The sequence below is a fragment of the Geotrypetes seraphini genome, chromosome 1 (genome assembly GCF_902459505.1).
Source record: "Geotrypetes seraphini chromosome 1, aGeoSer1.1, whole genome shotgun sequence".
Taxonomy (NCBI): Eukaryota; Metazoa; Chordata; class Amphibia; order Gymnophiona; family Dermophiidae; genus Geotrypetes; species Geotrypetes seraphini.
This window is the reverse complement of record NC_047084.1, coordinates 537,500,581-537,516,065: the sequence shown is the minus strand read 5'-3', so window position 1 is coordinate 537,516,065 and position 15,485 is coordinate 537,500,581. Positions and strand designations below refer to the sequence as shown.

At 42.6% G+C, this 15,485-nt stretch overlaps 1 protein-coding gene across 9 annotated transcripts in view; it reads right to left on the bottom strand.

The window, feature by feature from the left end:
- Positions 1 to 15,485, bottom strand: part of APC (APC regulator of WNT signaling pathway) — a 344,325-nt gene that overhangs the window by 93,789 nt on the left and 235,051 nt on the right. For all 9 annotated transcript variants that reach the window (XM_033929104.1, XM_033929106.1, XM_033929103.1 and 6 more), the window contains one exon: positions 2,649 to 2,753. In XM_033929104.1, coding sequence (XP_033784995.1) covers positions 2,649 to 2,753 — 105 coding nt within the window. The remainder of the gene's footprint in view (positions 1 to 2,648; positions 2,754 to 15,485) is intronic.

Sequence of the window (15,485 nt, the reverse complement as noted above, 5' to 3'; positions counted from 1 at the left end):
CTGGGATCCCTCCTGCCCGTAATGTAGTGCGGGGTGGGGTTAGGGGGTCGCCGTGGCCAGGAGGGTTTGGGCTCCCTTCTGGCCCAACTACACAAAGTACGGGGAAGGCGGGTGGGGGTGTCGTGGGGGTCGGCCAGGGGGGTCGCGGGTCGGCTGGGGGACGGGCGGAGGTTCTTGGGGGGGGCGGTCGTTGGGGGGAGGGGGTTTGCGTCGAGGGCAGGAGGGCCTGGGATCCCTCCTGCCCGTAATGTAGTGCGGGGTGGGGTTAGGGGGTCGCCGTGGCCAGGAGGGTTTGGGCTCCCTCCTGGCCCGATATTGTTGGGGAGTCGGCGGTCCTTCGGGGTGAGGGTGCGAGTGGTCCTGCCGGGGGGGGGGATGTATCGGACGTCGGGGAGTCGGCCGGGCAAGAGGGCTTGGGCTCCCTCTTGCTCCGATCGCGGGTGCGGGTGGGAGCGCGTGCGAGCGGTCGTTCGGGGTGGGGGTGCGAGCGGTCCTGCTGGGGGGGTGAATCGGGCGTCGGGCGGGGTGGGAACTATGTTTAAAAACTTTTCTATACCGCGCTCAGGCATATAACGCGCCAGGGGTATGCGCGGTAGGTAAAATCGCGTATAACGCGCGCGTTATATCCGCGAAAATACGGTATATTCAAAGACTTTCAAGAATTTAAAAATAGAAACATTAAAAAAATTCAAATAATATCTATGATTCTCAACCTTGGAGATATATATAAATCTACTAAATTATAGAATGCATCTGAATATGATTCTCCCAGCTTCAACTTATTCTAGCTATTCATGTAATTGCTAACAAAGATTCTATATTATCAATGAGAAAACCCTCTTCATAAAAATGCTAAGCAGTCTTTTTTCCTTCTCACCAAAAAACACACACACATGGGTATGAATGCAGTGAAATCTGTGCTCCCTTACCATGACAAAACAATGCACAGCCACAATTAATGAATTATTTAAACTAATTATGCTCTCAGCCCAAAGCTTGCCTAACAATTTTTCGATATAGGTCAAAGTGGATCCCCAAGGCAATTGCTCAAATGTAGGAAAAATGTACATAGCTCTGTCATAAAACATACATTTACAAGAAAAATTAAGCAGGTTTTATCTTGAATACTGCTGACACAGTATTCAAGCAGAACCATAATTATCTTTATCAAAGAAGTTATCAAATTCATTTTAAAGATTAAAATATAATGATTATTTCTGAAAAGAAAATGGTTAACTGACAAAACCAAATGTTCCTGTATTACTCTAAGGGGTCCTTTTACCAAGGCGCACAAACAGATTTAGGGTGCTCCAATGATTAGCATGCACGGCCCATTGTATATTTATTGGTTGTATGGCATTTAATGCCCACTAATCTGATAGCGTACCTTAGTAAAAAGACCCCCCAAGATTGATTCTTTAACATTGAAACCCACATACTTGTTAATATTCTGAACAGTAGCTATAGAACAAATATTCAGCTACATAGCATGAAGAGAGAAATAAATCTTCCATTGCAATACAGTTAAGAAAATAACTTGAAGAATGATCCCTGCATTATACTGAACAACTTAACAAAAAAAATTTTTGAATAAAAACTAAAGTCTTTAAAGCATGTAAAAACAAAGGACCAGATTCTCAAAATGGCGCTGTTCACAGTGGCCGCCTAAAAAAAGGGCACCGATCACGCGTCAATCACACAACGCCATTTTGAGAATTGCAGTCATGGCAAAGAAAGGAGCCGGAAATGTAGGCCAAGGTTTTAAAGGTCTACATTTCCGATGCCTATCTTTGACGTGAATTGTGACTATGGGAGGTGCCTAAGTTCGCTTAAGGTCTCTTCTGGCATTAACCATGCCATCTGACCCAGGCTGCTTAGGCATCCTTGGGTACCTCCACAGTTGGAGGAATGGCACCGTTGCTTGAGGCACCTCCACTTTTTTTAAATGAGAAAACTGATTTTAAACGATGTGGTCAATTACCGCGCCAAATGGAATCAAGCCAATTAAGTTAGGTGGGGGTATGGAGCCTACCACCGCCTAACTCGGTGCACCATGTATAGAAACCTAAGAAAGACAGAGCTGCTCATTTCAAAGGTTTATCCAATACAACTCTACTGAGAAACATATTTTCAATCTTAACTTGGTTAATTTAAGAAAAATATTTAAACCAAATCCATTAAGAATAATTATATTACTGGCTATGAATCTTCACAAATGTGCCTAATAAATATTTTAAAATATTCATCTGTTCAGAACTTGGTACATTTAAACATTTTAGCATGATTCAATCACATATACACTGAAGATTTAACTCCATTCTTAATTGCTGCTATTCATTATGGTTAACATCCATATACATCTTCCATTCGAACATTTGGTCTTCATTATAATTTTAGTATACTACAGGTTGGCTAGAGGACCTAAAACTGAAAAGCTTATTCATTCACTGTATTCTAGACAGCAGCTCGTGGATCCTCTCTTTTAATCCTCCTCATTTGAAACAAAGACAGCAGCCTTCTGGAACTAGTGCGGCTGAAGAAACCCATTCAAGCTTCATGAAAAAGCCAAGGCAGTTCCTCAGAATCAAGCTAATATAGACTCACATATTTGCATACCTTTCTATATCTGAAAATAATGCCGTTTTTACCTGGGTATTTCCAGTACTACCGGTGCTGATTTCTGCTGCTCCTTGACCTTCATTCTGCCTCTCTGCTTCCCGGGAGCCTGCATCATGCTTGCTTTGAGGTGCTCTCTGTTAATGTAAGAGTCATTGCATTACATTCTGGCAGAGAATGTGCTTTAGCAGTTGTAGACTCTCTCAATTAGCACTGTAGTTTTGCATCGCGTCTTCACTTTGCTTTGTATCTAACCTCTAGCCTCAATAATTAGCAGCTGAGACAGACGGCTTTAGCAAAATTGCAAGATGAAAGTAAAGCATGTCCGCTGAGGATTATAGCTCTGCAAGACAAAGGATTTGCTGTAAGACAGGAACACCATCCTCCACCAGCTGTGCTCACATCACCATCAGAAATTTAACAGAACAGCAGCAAACAACTGTCGTCCCTATGATGTCACATGATCCTGCATTTATTTGAAGCCAATGCTATAATAGAAATGATTACTTCAGCTTCATAATCAGATAAGAGACACATGGCTTCTGAGTGTCTAGGCCAAAATACATAATTCAATTGTGGAAATATACCCTAATGCTTAAAAGACTTTCTTATTTTCCAATAATCAGCACAGAAGAATTTGTTAAAAAGCAGCATGCTTATCTGTAATCAATCCTAGAGTAATAATAATAATAATAGTAATAAACTTCTGTGTAAGCAAAATCTATTCTGTGAATTACAAATAATTTGGACATGCAGTCACTATTTGCAATTAAACCTATTTATACAGTGGTCTCAAACTTGAGGCCCAGGGGGGGCCACATGCGGCCCGCCAGATACTATTTTGAGGCCCTCGGTATGTTTATCATAATCACAAAAGTAAAATAAAACAGTTTCTTAATCATAAACTACAATATTATTATTAAGACTTAGCCAAAAGGAAAGATTTATAAATCATAAAGAGTTTTACCTCATGCAAAATTGTCATTTCTTTAATAAGACATTAACTATTTTTTTCTGCGGCCCTCCAAGGACCTACAAATCCAAAATGTGGCCCTGCAAAGGGTTTGAGTTTGAGACCACTGTACTAATACAACTACTGAAATGCAAACAAAAGTCAAATAACGTAACATAAAATTTTATTTGTATACCACAATATACAGTGAAGTTCGATGCGGTTAACATGAGTTGAGTAGAGTAGAAGACCTTACATAAGAGGTGAGGATACAAGTACAATGTAGGAACATGACAAGGTCAGAGTCAAATACGGTAATACCTGCCATTTTATCATCAGTTAAACAGGTGATGAAGTAATCAAAGTAATTTAATTACATAGTTATATTCTGCACTTTTCCAGCCAATAGTCAGACATCATAGATCACAATATAACAATGCAAAAATGTCAACACAATTTGTCACCTTTACCTCCAATTCCCTAATACACCCTGGTCATTCTTACCCTAATCACAAACATCTGGCTTTGATACCAAAGAATATTTGCAATGTTCTACATTTTCTAAATCATACTGCTGAAAGCTAGGTCTTCAAACACATTCAAAATATCAAATAACCCTTAGAGCCCCTTTTACAAAGCTGCGGTAGCATTTCTCCCACGGCAAATGCAACGAAGTCCACAGGAATTGAATGGGCTTCAGTGCATTTGCCATAGGGAATCGCTACCACGGCTTTGTACAAGGAACCCTTAATCCCCTTCATTTCTAATAAATGATTCCACAAGGCAAGAATAATATTAGTTGTAGATACTGGTAGTAAAATCATCTCATTCCTACTTTCCCTTTCTGATAGAATATAAAGATACTTCGCCTGACTGCAGCATGGGAGACCTCACCATCTTTGAAATAGTATTGGGAATCAGTGCAAACACTATACTACTTCCTCCTCTATGGGATCTTCTACATTACTGCATTCTGGACAATTTGCAGGTAAGAAAAAAATAAACTTAGACTGTGAGCCCACTAGGGACAGAGAAAGTACCTGCATATAAAGCACAGTTACTTACCGTAACAGGTGTTATCCAGGAACAGCAGGCAGATATTCTCACATGTGGGTGACGTCATCCAGACAGCCTCACAAGCAGACTTACTTGTAAAACTTTAAGAAAGTTTGTGGCTGCTGCACTGCACATGCATGTGTGCCTTCCCGCCCGACGTAGGGCACACGTCTCCTCAGTGTCTCCTCAGTTCAGATAGCTAGTTAAGAAGAGGTGGTGGGTGGGTTGTGAGAATATCTGCCTGCTGTCCCTGGATAACACCTGTTACGGTAAGTAACTGTGCTTTATCCCAGGACAAGCAGGCAGCATATTCTCACATGTGGGTGACCTCTAAGCTAACCAGAATGGGATGGTGGGAGTGTTGGCAATTTAGGAGAATAAATTTTGTAAAACTGCCTGGTTGAAATGGCCATCCTGTCTGGAAAAAAAATCCAGACAATAATGAGAGGCGAAGATATGAACCGAGGACCAAGTGGCAGCTTTGCAGGTTTCCTCAATAGGAGTAGATCTAAGGAAAGCAACTGATGCCCCCATGGCTCTGACTTTATGGGCTGTGACTCGACCCTATAGTTGCAGTTCAGTCTGAGCATAGCAGAAAAAGATGCAAGCAGCCATCCAGTTGGACATGGTGTGCTTGGAAACTGGATGTCCCAACTTGTTTGGCTCAAAGGAGATAAAAAGTTGAGGAGAAGATCTGTGTGGCTTAGTACGTTGCAAGTAGAAAGCCAAACACACTTACAGACCAGAGTATAAAGAGCTGTTTCTCCAGGATGAGAATGAGGCTTTGGAATAAACACTAGAAGTACAATGGATTGGTTGAGATGAAATTCTAAAACCACTTTAGGAAAGAATTTAGGATGAGTATGAAGGACCACCTTGTCATGATGGAATACTGTGAAAGGTGTGTCCGCTACTAAAGCTTGTAGCTGAAGCCATTGGTTCAAAGGGAGGCTTCATCAATTGATCAAGAACAACATTGAGATCCCAAACCACTGGAGACGGTTTGAGAGGTGGCTTGACATTTGAAAAGTTCTTTCATAAATCTGGAAACCACAGGATGAGCAGAAAGGTGTTTCCTTTCTATATGCTGATGGAAAGCAGCAATTGCACTGAGAAGAACTCGAATAGATGTGGATTTGAGGCCTGATTGAGATAAATGCAACAGGTAATCCATAACTGAAGACAAGGAAGTAGATTGAGGCTCTTTGTGATGAATGGTGCACCAAGCAGAAACTCTAGTCCATTTCTGGTTGCAACAATGTCTAGTGGTAGGCTTCCTGGAAGCCTCTAAAATGTCATTGACAGATTGAGAAAACTGTAGAGAGGCAGTTAGGTTGAGAGGTACCAAGCTTTCAGGTGTAGAGACTGCAGGTTGAGATGACACAGAGACCCCTGACTCTGTGTAAGCAGAGAGGGAAAAACTGGTAGAAGTAGTGGCTCCCTGTTGCTGAGTTGAAGTAGAAGGAAGAACCATGGTTGTCTGGGCCACCGAGGAGCTCAAAAGCATCATATGCAGCCTGGACCATATGTATGTGAAGTTGTTCCAGAGTGGAATGCATATGCTGGAACTCTGTCAGGCGATGCTCTGGAAGGTACTTGGAAAAAGTGGGCATAGCATTGTCCCAATATTTGAGATATGATGTAAAGACAAAGTTGTAGTTTAAAATTCTATTTGTCATCATAGAATTTTGATACAGGCGTCGGCCAAATTTATCCTTGGCTTTTCACTCTCGGCCAGGTGGGACTGTGGCATAGACCTTGTCCAGATTGGTTGTTTTCAAAAAAGACCCAACAAGAAGAGATTGATGGGATAGTTGAGACTTTTCAAATCCCGTACAGTGGACCATTTGATATCGAGATTCTAGTTTCGCTGACACAGCAGGAACGGGATTTGGTGTAGCAAGATTTCTTTTGAAAGTTTGAGTGAGAATGCTATTCATGGGTAATTTTAATGAATCTGTAGAAGGATGAGGTATACCCAGTTCTTCCAAATACTCCTTAGAGTATGTTGAATTTGACTGCAAAGTGATGTTAATATTTTTACTCATTTGGCATAAAAATTGAGTAAAGGACATTGAAGCAGAAGAGGGGAGATCCTGTTGAGTCGAACCCCTTGAAGTACGTCTCATGGCAGAAAAAGAGGGTGAAGCTGCTGTGGAATATTGATAGCTGAGATCTGAATCCATAGGCAAAAAAGAACCAGCTGGTGATGAAAAAACATAGAAGGACTCATATAACATAACATAATAACATAACATAACATAATAAATGACGGCAGATAAAGACCTGAATGGTCCATCCAGTCTGCCCAACCTGATTCAATTTAAATTTGTGTTTTTTTTCTTAGCTATTTCTGGGCAAGAATCCAAAGCTCTACCCGGTACTGTGCATGGGTTCCAACTGCCAAAATCTCCGTTAAAACCTACCCCAGCCCATCTACACCCTCCCACCATTGAAGCCCTCCCTAGCCCATCCTCCACCAAAAGGCCATATACAGACACAGACCATGCAAGTCTGCCCAGAACCAGCCTTAGTTCAATTTTTAATATTATTTTCTGATTTTAGATCCTCTGTAGCACAGAGATTTTTTCAACTGCAGAACGAACCTGTTGTAAAAATTTTCCATAGTTATTTACCTATGGTAGAATTCTATTAATCAGACGGGGTCTCCTGAAGTAGACACCGAAACGGGGCCGCGTCGGGACCCTGATAAGTATTGTTGAGACTTATCTATAAGTACTTCATGAATATTTCAGTGCCTACCTGAATGCAAAATTTATCTGATTTCTTGAAAGTCTAAGTTTTTTGTGCAACGGGTCCTCCTCCGGGGTTGTGATACTGTTACAGAGTCAGTCTGTTTTGTTTATAGGAAGCAGGGTCAAGGCAGGAGTTAATTTGGCAAGCATGTTACCAAACTCTTGGTGTAGAATAACTTCAAACATATTCTGCAAAGCTGGCACCGAGACCACTGGAGCTGGTACAATTGGTGTGGCTACAGACTCCAAGGAAGACGACCTCGATGAAGAGTGTTGCCTTGATTTCGAGACAAGTGTCCTGGAGATCCTCAGACCCACCGGACCCACTGGTTCTAGAGGTGGCATGTCCATAAGGATTGGCTTAGCAATCGTAGCTGATGGAGACACCAAGGATAACTGTGCCCCAGGGGAAGAATTAGCTGAGCTCCCAGAAGACGAAGACTTCCCCATCGAGGAAGGTTGATCAAGGTCGAGGTTGAAGATTTTGACCCTGGAGAAAACTGTGCTGGAGTCAAGGTCAAGGTCAGGGCAGGAATGGGATTCAAGGCCTTAGGCAAAGGCCGATCCATTTCTGGACTCGACGACATCAATTGGTAAGTGTAGCACACTGGGCGCCCGACTCCAAATGTGGTCAGGCTACACTTTGTAACCCTGTAACCGGCCAGGACTGGAATGAAACACAGGTGCGGCAAAATCGAAGCCCACAGGCTGAAGCCACTAGTAGGCTCCACCGTGACACAAAGAAAATAAGAAACTAAATATAAATATTTTTTTTAATGAAACGCACAAATAAACACAGCGACCCTATAAAGAAAATACATGAGCCGCGGTGAGAGAAGGCACGAGAAGAACTAAGTCTAGTGCAGAGCATCGAAACAAGTGGCTTGTCAGCTCCACGGAAAACTGAGAACTGAGGAGACGTGTGCCCTATGTCAGGTGGGAAGGCACTCGCACATGCGCAGTGCGGCAGTCGCGAACTTTCTTAAAGTTTTACAAGCAAGTCTGCTTGTGAGGTAGTCCGCATCCTGGCTTCGTGGATGCGAGAATAAGCTGCCTGCTTGTCCTGGGATAATATATGTAATCAAGATCCAACTGCAGGCACTATTCCTCTAAGAAATAAGGGATATTAGCAAATACTCTTATCAGATTATTCCTTTATACATCATCCAAATATATGGTTTAGCATATTTTGGACCTCAGTGGCTATACTCTGATAACTAAACTGTTACTACTGAGTTATTACAAGCCAACCACACCATTAGTCCACATTATTCATCTTCATTTCATTAAACTAAACTAAACTAAACCTTAGGTTTGTATACCGCATCTTCTCCACGGTTGTAGAGCTCGGCACGATTAACAGGACTAAGATAAAATGGAACTCCAAAGGATGGTTGTGGGTTAAGAGTGAAGGAAAAAAAGGGGTGTTTTGGGTACCAGAGAGGGGAGGTGTTACATTAAAGCTTTCAAATATTCATACTCTTCACACTTAGTTCAATTTAATTATAAAGGGTTAAATACTTAGGGGAAGATTCTCAAAACTTTAACATGTTTGCTAAACTGGTTCCAGCCAGTTTAGTGTCCGTGTATTTTAGCGGCGGATTATAAAAACAGATTACTGTGGTCTTTTCCGAGCTTCCTAGCAGTCTCCGACTCTGCCATGAAAATATATTACAACGAGGTCATTAATATTTAAAGAAGCACTCCAGGTGATTTTCTATTATTGCCAAGTGATTCTTTAACCTCACTATCCTACATTTCCGAGCAAAATTTTCCAGTAGATCTGAACTGTCTTAGCTTTACTTTCTGGTCAGTGCCGTGACTGTGCCCTGATTAGCTCAGGCATTGACAGGAAAGTAAGGCTTGATAGCTCAGACCTGCCACAAAAGTTTGTTGCTGCCAAGCAACCCCCACCCCACACACATCCCCCCATCCTTCAGCAGTGGGAGAGATGCCCACTCTCTCCCGCTGCCATGCAACAACCCCGACACCCCCTCGGCAGCAGGAGAGATGCCCACTCCTTCCCGCCACCAAGCAACCCCCCCAGCAGCGGGAGCGATGCCCACTCCCTGCCGCTGCCATTGTGCCTCTGATGACCCCCGTCCCTCTTTCCTTGTTTAACATAATCAGCCTCCTTACTTATTGGGAAGAAAAAAATGTATAACATCAGTGAAGATGCAGTAATGAACTTCCAGCTCCTCAAGCACCTGACCTTTAGAAGTAATATAGATGTTAAATAATACCAATAAAGGTAGATCCCTGTGAGATTTCTTTTTTCATCATCACCACTGATGACATTCCCTTCCCACATTTCACTACAAATTTCTGATTCATCAAAAAGGATCGAAACCAACTCAAAACTGTTCCTCCCACACCATCCATCTGCAATTTACTAAACAACAATACTGGGTCTACTGTATCAAAAGCAGCAGATATGTCCAAAGACACCATACAAAACATTAATCCTTTATCTATCCCTCTATGCAACACATCCAAGGTAAACACCATCACTGTCTCAACACCATGACCTCTCCTAAATCCATATTGATGTTTGCCTAACCAATCTCTTACTTCCACAAATTACTCTAACTCTCTCAATACCACACATTCTAAAATTTTTGCAACAATGGGAAGTACAGAAATAGATCTATAATTATTTAAATTCTCCTTATCCAAATTCTGTTTCTTCCATAATGGAATTACTGTTGCGATTTTAAAACTCTCTGGAACCACCCTTGACTGAAGCGAAGCATTCATAATTTTGGTTAATACAGCACTCCCCTCATCTGCAATTAACTTCACAATCACTAATGAACATGGATCAAATACCGATCTCATGGGAGTCAATCCACACACCACCAATTTTATTTCTACTCCTACCGCCTCAAAACTCAACCAAGCACCTACCTCATCCTACATAACATTCAAATGACCACCCAATGCTATATCATTACACCCCACCAAACTATCAACTTTCACAATCAAACTCTCTGCATAAATATCAGGATCCAAACAATCACTTTCTTCCTTATCATATCCCTCAACCAAAGAATGTACCATACAAAACAGTTCTTTAGAATCGTTCCGAGACATCTGAATTTTTGTTTAAAAATATCTGATTTTTCTTCATCAGATATACATATATATGCCTTCAATTTAATTTCATAACTTTCTTGATCATCCATGTCACCTGTTCTTCTCCATTTCCTCTCATTCTGATGTAATTCCTGGCTTAATTTCTTAAAGAGTGCAGAGAACCATGGCTTTGGCTTATATCCAGATTGTACTTCAATAGATTTTTCTGGTGCTACATTATCTAGAGAAACTTACAAAGCAGAATTCCACACTCTCATCAAATCATCCAAGTCATTAACCCCCATCAGCCTGATGAGTTGACCTCAAAACTTTCTTCAAGTCAGAGATTTCAAATTGTGGTCTAACCTCAGACATTTAGACATTTAATTTCTTATACTGATCCTGTATCTCAAAGTTAATTAACACATGATCATACCACCCCACCACCCTTCCAACCAGGAACTGACAGTCTCTATTTTGTAGTTTTTGTCCTAAAAAGATCAAATCAAACATATTTCCTGCCTGATAAGCTTCTAAGGCCTGACATAAAACAAAATCCTGTTCGCCAAAATTTTCATCACAGGTCCTAGGAATATTGAAGTTACCTAATATACATAGATATTCCAAGTCTATAGGTAAATTAAACAAGAATTAGAGCAAGGCAGAACAATCATATACCATCGAGCCTGGTGGACTATATACTAAACACATACTTAGGGCTCCTTTTACAAAGGTAACATAGTAATATATATTAGATGACAGCAATCCATCCAGTCTGCCCAATCTGATTAAATTTAAATTTTTAAATTTTTTTTCTTAGCTATTTCTGGGCAAGAATACAAAGCTCTACCCGGTACTGTGCTTGGGTTCTAACTGCCGAAATCTCCGTTAAAACCTACTCCAGCCAATTTACACCCTCCCAGCCACTGAATCCCTCCCCAGCCCATCCCCCACCAAACGGCCATACATAGACACAGACCGTGCAAGTCTGCCCAGTACTGGCCTTAGTTCAATATTTAAAATTGTTTTCTGATTCTAGATCCTCTGTATTCATCCCATGCTTCTTTTAACTCAGTCACAGTTTTACTCTTCACCACCTCTCTCGGGAGCGCATTCCAGGCATCCATCACCCTCTCCTTAAAGTAGAACTTCCTAACATTACCTTTGAATCTACCACCCCTCAACCTCAAATTATGTCCTCTGGTTTTACCATTTTCCTTTCTCTGGAAAAGATTTTGTTCTACGTTAATACTCTTCAAGTATTTGAACGTCTGAACCATATCTTCCCTGTCCTTCCTTTCCTCTAGGGCAGGGGTGCCCACACTTTTTGGGCTTTAGAGCTACTTTTAAAATGACCAAGTCAAAATGATCTACCAACAATAAAAATGCTAAACATATATATATTTATTTATTTATATATATATATGTTTAGCATTTTTATTGTATATATATATATATATATATATATATATATATATATATACACACACCGAGTGTACTTTGTATTTATGTTCAAATATTTTTTTATTATACAGCCCCCTCCCCTGAAGGCCTGCACATTCCCCCTCAAAGGTTGACTCCCCCCCTGAAGGCCTGCACTACCCCTTGAAGGACTGCACCCCCCCCCCGAAGGCCTACCCTCCCCACATCCATTTACCTAATTCCAGCAGAGAGCAGTCTGCAGAGAGGATCGCTGGTACTTTAGCGATCCTTGCAGGTTGCCATAGGCCTCAGGAGCTGTCTTCCCTCTGCCCCAAGCCTGTCTCTGACTTAGAGGAGGGGCAGGACCACGGCAGAGGGAAGACAGCTCCTGAGGCCTATGGCAACCTGTAAGAATTGCTAAAGTACCACCTGCCACCGGCCGTCTCCCATTCGTCCCCTTTGGAGATCCCCACAGGAATAAGGAAGTTAAATTAATAGAATACTTAGGCACAGAAAAACAAAGAAATACCTCCAAAAACTGCCCCATAAGAACTGCCTGTCACAATGCTCATTAGTTGAACTGAATAAAAGACAAGTGGATTTAGAAGGGGGACGATCCGCCCGGGTGCACGGCTTGGAGGGGTGCACAGCCGGCCAGGTCCGGGTCATCCTGCCTTTCTTTTCCCCCGGTCCGCGCTCGGGACTCGCGCCTGCCTGGTCCTGCGCCGACGCTCGAATGGTGCCGTCAACTCCCGCGATAACTAACAGCACCATTTGGGCGGCGGGTGCAGGACCAGGCAGGCGCGAGTCCCGAGCGCGGACCGGGGGAAAAGGAAGGGCAGGAGGACCCGGACGGCTGTGCATCCCTCCAAGCCGTGCACCCAGGGCGGGGGCGTGGCGGACCGCCCCACCTCGGTACGCCACTGATTGGGAGGCCGATTTTGGGGGTTTTAAAATTGTATATCGGGCAGCATTAGGCCTCGCTCTTACCTCAATCATTACAGGCGCTTCTATTTCTTGTGATGCGCTGAGCTTCGTCCCCCACCGACCTTCACCCTGCCCTTCCAGCACTCTGATTGGCCAGCGTTCTTTAAGAGGCGGGCCAGTCAGGAGGGGAAAAAAAGAGAAGGGAAGAAGGGAACCTGCTGTGCGATCGACTGGGGTCGCCTGAGCGAACGACCTGTCGATCGCGATCGACGCGTTGGGCACCCCTGCTCTAGGGTATACATATTCAGGGCTTCCAATCTCTCCTCATACATCTTCTAATGCAAGCCTCCTATCATTTTCGTCGCCCTCCTCTGGACCGCTTCAAGTCTTCTTGTGTCCTTCGCCAGATACGGTTTCCAAAACTGAACACAATACTCCAAGTGGGGCCTCACCAATGACCTGTACAGGGGCATCAACACCTTCTTCCTTCTACTAGCTACACCTCTATTTATACAGCCCAGCATCCTTCTGGCAGCAGCCACTGCCTTATCACACTGTTTTTTCACCTTTAGATCTTCGGACACTATCACCCCAAGGTCCCTCTCCCCGTCCGTGCATATCAGCTTCTCACCTCCCAGCATATACGGTTCCTTCCAATTATTAATCCCCAAAATGCATTACTCTGCATTTCTTTGCATTGAATTTTAGTTGCCAGGTATTAGACCATTCCTCTAACTTTTGCAGATCCTTTTTCATATTTTCCACTCCCTCTTAGGTGTCTACTCTGTTACAAATCTTGGTATCATCTGCAAAAAGGCAAACTTTTCCTTCTAACCCTTCAGCAATGTCACTCACAAACATATTGAACAGGATTGGCCCCAGCATCGAACCCTGAGGGACTCCACTACTCATCTTTCCTTCCTCCGAGCGACTTCCATTAACCACCACCCTCTGGCATCTCTCTGACAGCCAGTTTCTAACCCAGTTCACCACTTTGGGTCCTAACTTCAGCCCTTCAAGTTTGTTCAACAGTCTCCTATAAGGAACAGTATCAAAGGCTTTGCTGAAATCTAAGTAAATTACATCTAGGGCCTTAACGCGCAGATATAGCGCATGCTAAAATGCCACGCACACTAACCGCTATCGCCTCCTCTTGAACAGGCGGTAGTTTTTCAGGGCTAATCCTGTGCGTGCACTAAAAAATGCTAGTGCACCTTTGTAAAAGGAGCCCTTAGTTGATGTCCTGCCAACACTAGAATCAGTCTAAAATCTGTATATAAATGCTAGAAGCCTAAAAAAAATAAAATAGGAGAGAGAGTGTATAGCATTAATTGACGAGGTACATATAATAGGCATCTCGGAGACCTGGTGGAAGGAGGACAATCAATGGGACACTCTTACCTGAGTACAAATTATATTGCAAGGATAGAGTAGATCAAATTGGAAGGGGGGAAATTGCGCTATAGGTTAAAGAGGGAATTGAATCAAATAAAATAAAATAAAATAAGCATTCTGTATGACATAGCAGTGTGGAATCCTTATGGATAGAAATTTCATGTGTGAAGGGAAGGAATATAAAGGTAGGGTTATACTACCGTCCCCCGGACAGATGAAGAAATATTTTCAGAGATTAGTAAAGTTGGAGAATTGGGCAACAGTATAATAATGGGTGATTTCAATTACCACAATATCTAATTTGGATAAAGCAGAAAAATCAAAATAATGCAAAACCTGCTCCAAACTAAGCAATGAGCAGGAGGCTTCCCAACAGTCACCAAAAATTCACTAAACTGGCTAATCTAGCCAGACAAACAAAAAGAAGTGGAGAAAAAAACCTCAGTTAGTCTTTATATGGTAAAAAAAAAACTCCACTTCTAAATGTATGACTTCTCCTTTAACAATAGGGGTGTCGATATGAAAAACAAAACAGTCTTTCAGTGAATTCATAACTTTATTGACTCAAAGCATGGGAAACAACTCCATTCAGGGCTGTAACTGTATTAGTAACCAAGACTTATCTGATTCTCTGTTGGGGTTGTCGCCAATGCAATCTTCATAAGTCCTTATATTATAAGACAGTAGGTGAAATATGCTGATACTAGAATATAGGCCATTTCAATAGCTGAGGTGAATATATGGAATAACCTGGTTGGACCATTGAGGATGTTTTTAAAAAGCTTTTTAAAATCATTCCACTTTGTGGAAGCTTTTTTTTAAATACCTTTGAAGTATCTATAATAATAAAATGCTAAGCGCGCATGCGCACTCTCGCCGCGTGTTCCCTGAGATCTGATCTGTCGGGATGTGGCCACAAGAGTGTGCATGCACGCCAGACTAGCCTCCCTGCTCTCCACCTTGCGCCGCTGAAAGGATTCCAAGGAATGGATGGTGTGGGGAGCCGCCGTGACAAATTCAAAATTAAATTGGCACCACACTCGCACCAGGCAGGGATCGACAGAGGAGCCGCGGCGTCTGCCACTGCTGCACCTTTTCAAACCCTACACAGCACTTCCGCTATCGTAGGTAAGTTTTTAAAGTCTGGAAAAGCCGTCGGCCGTGAAGTATGCAGGCGGCATACTTCACGGCCGATGGATTTTCAAACCCCCCAGCACCGCCGCCTCTGTACCTTTTAAAACCCTCCACCCCCCCCAGCACTGCCGCCATCAGTGGTAAGTTTTGTT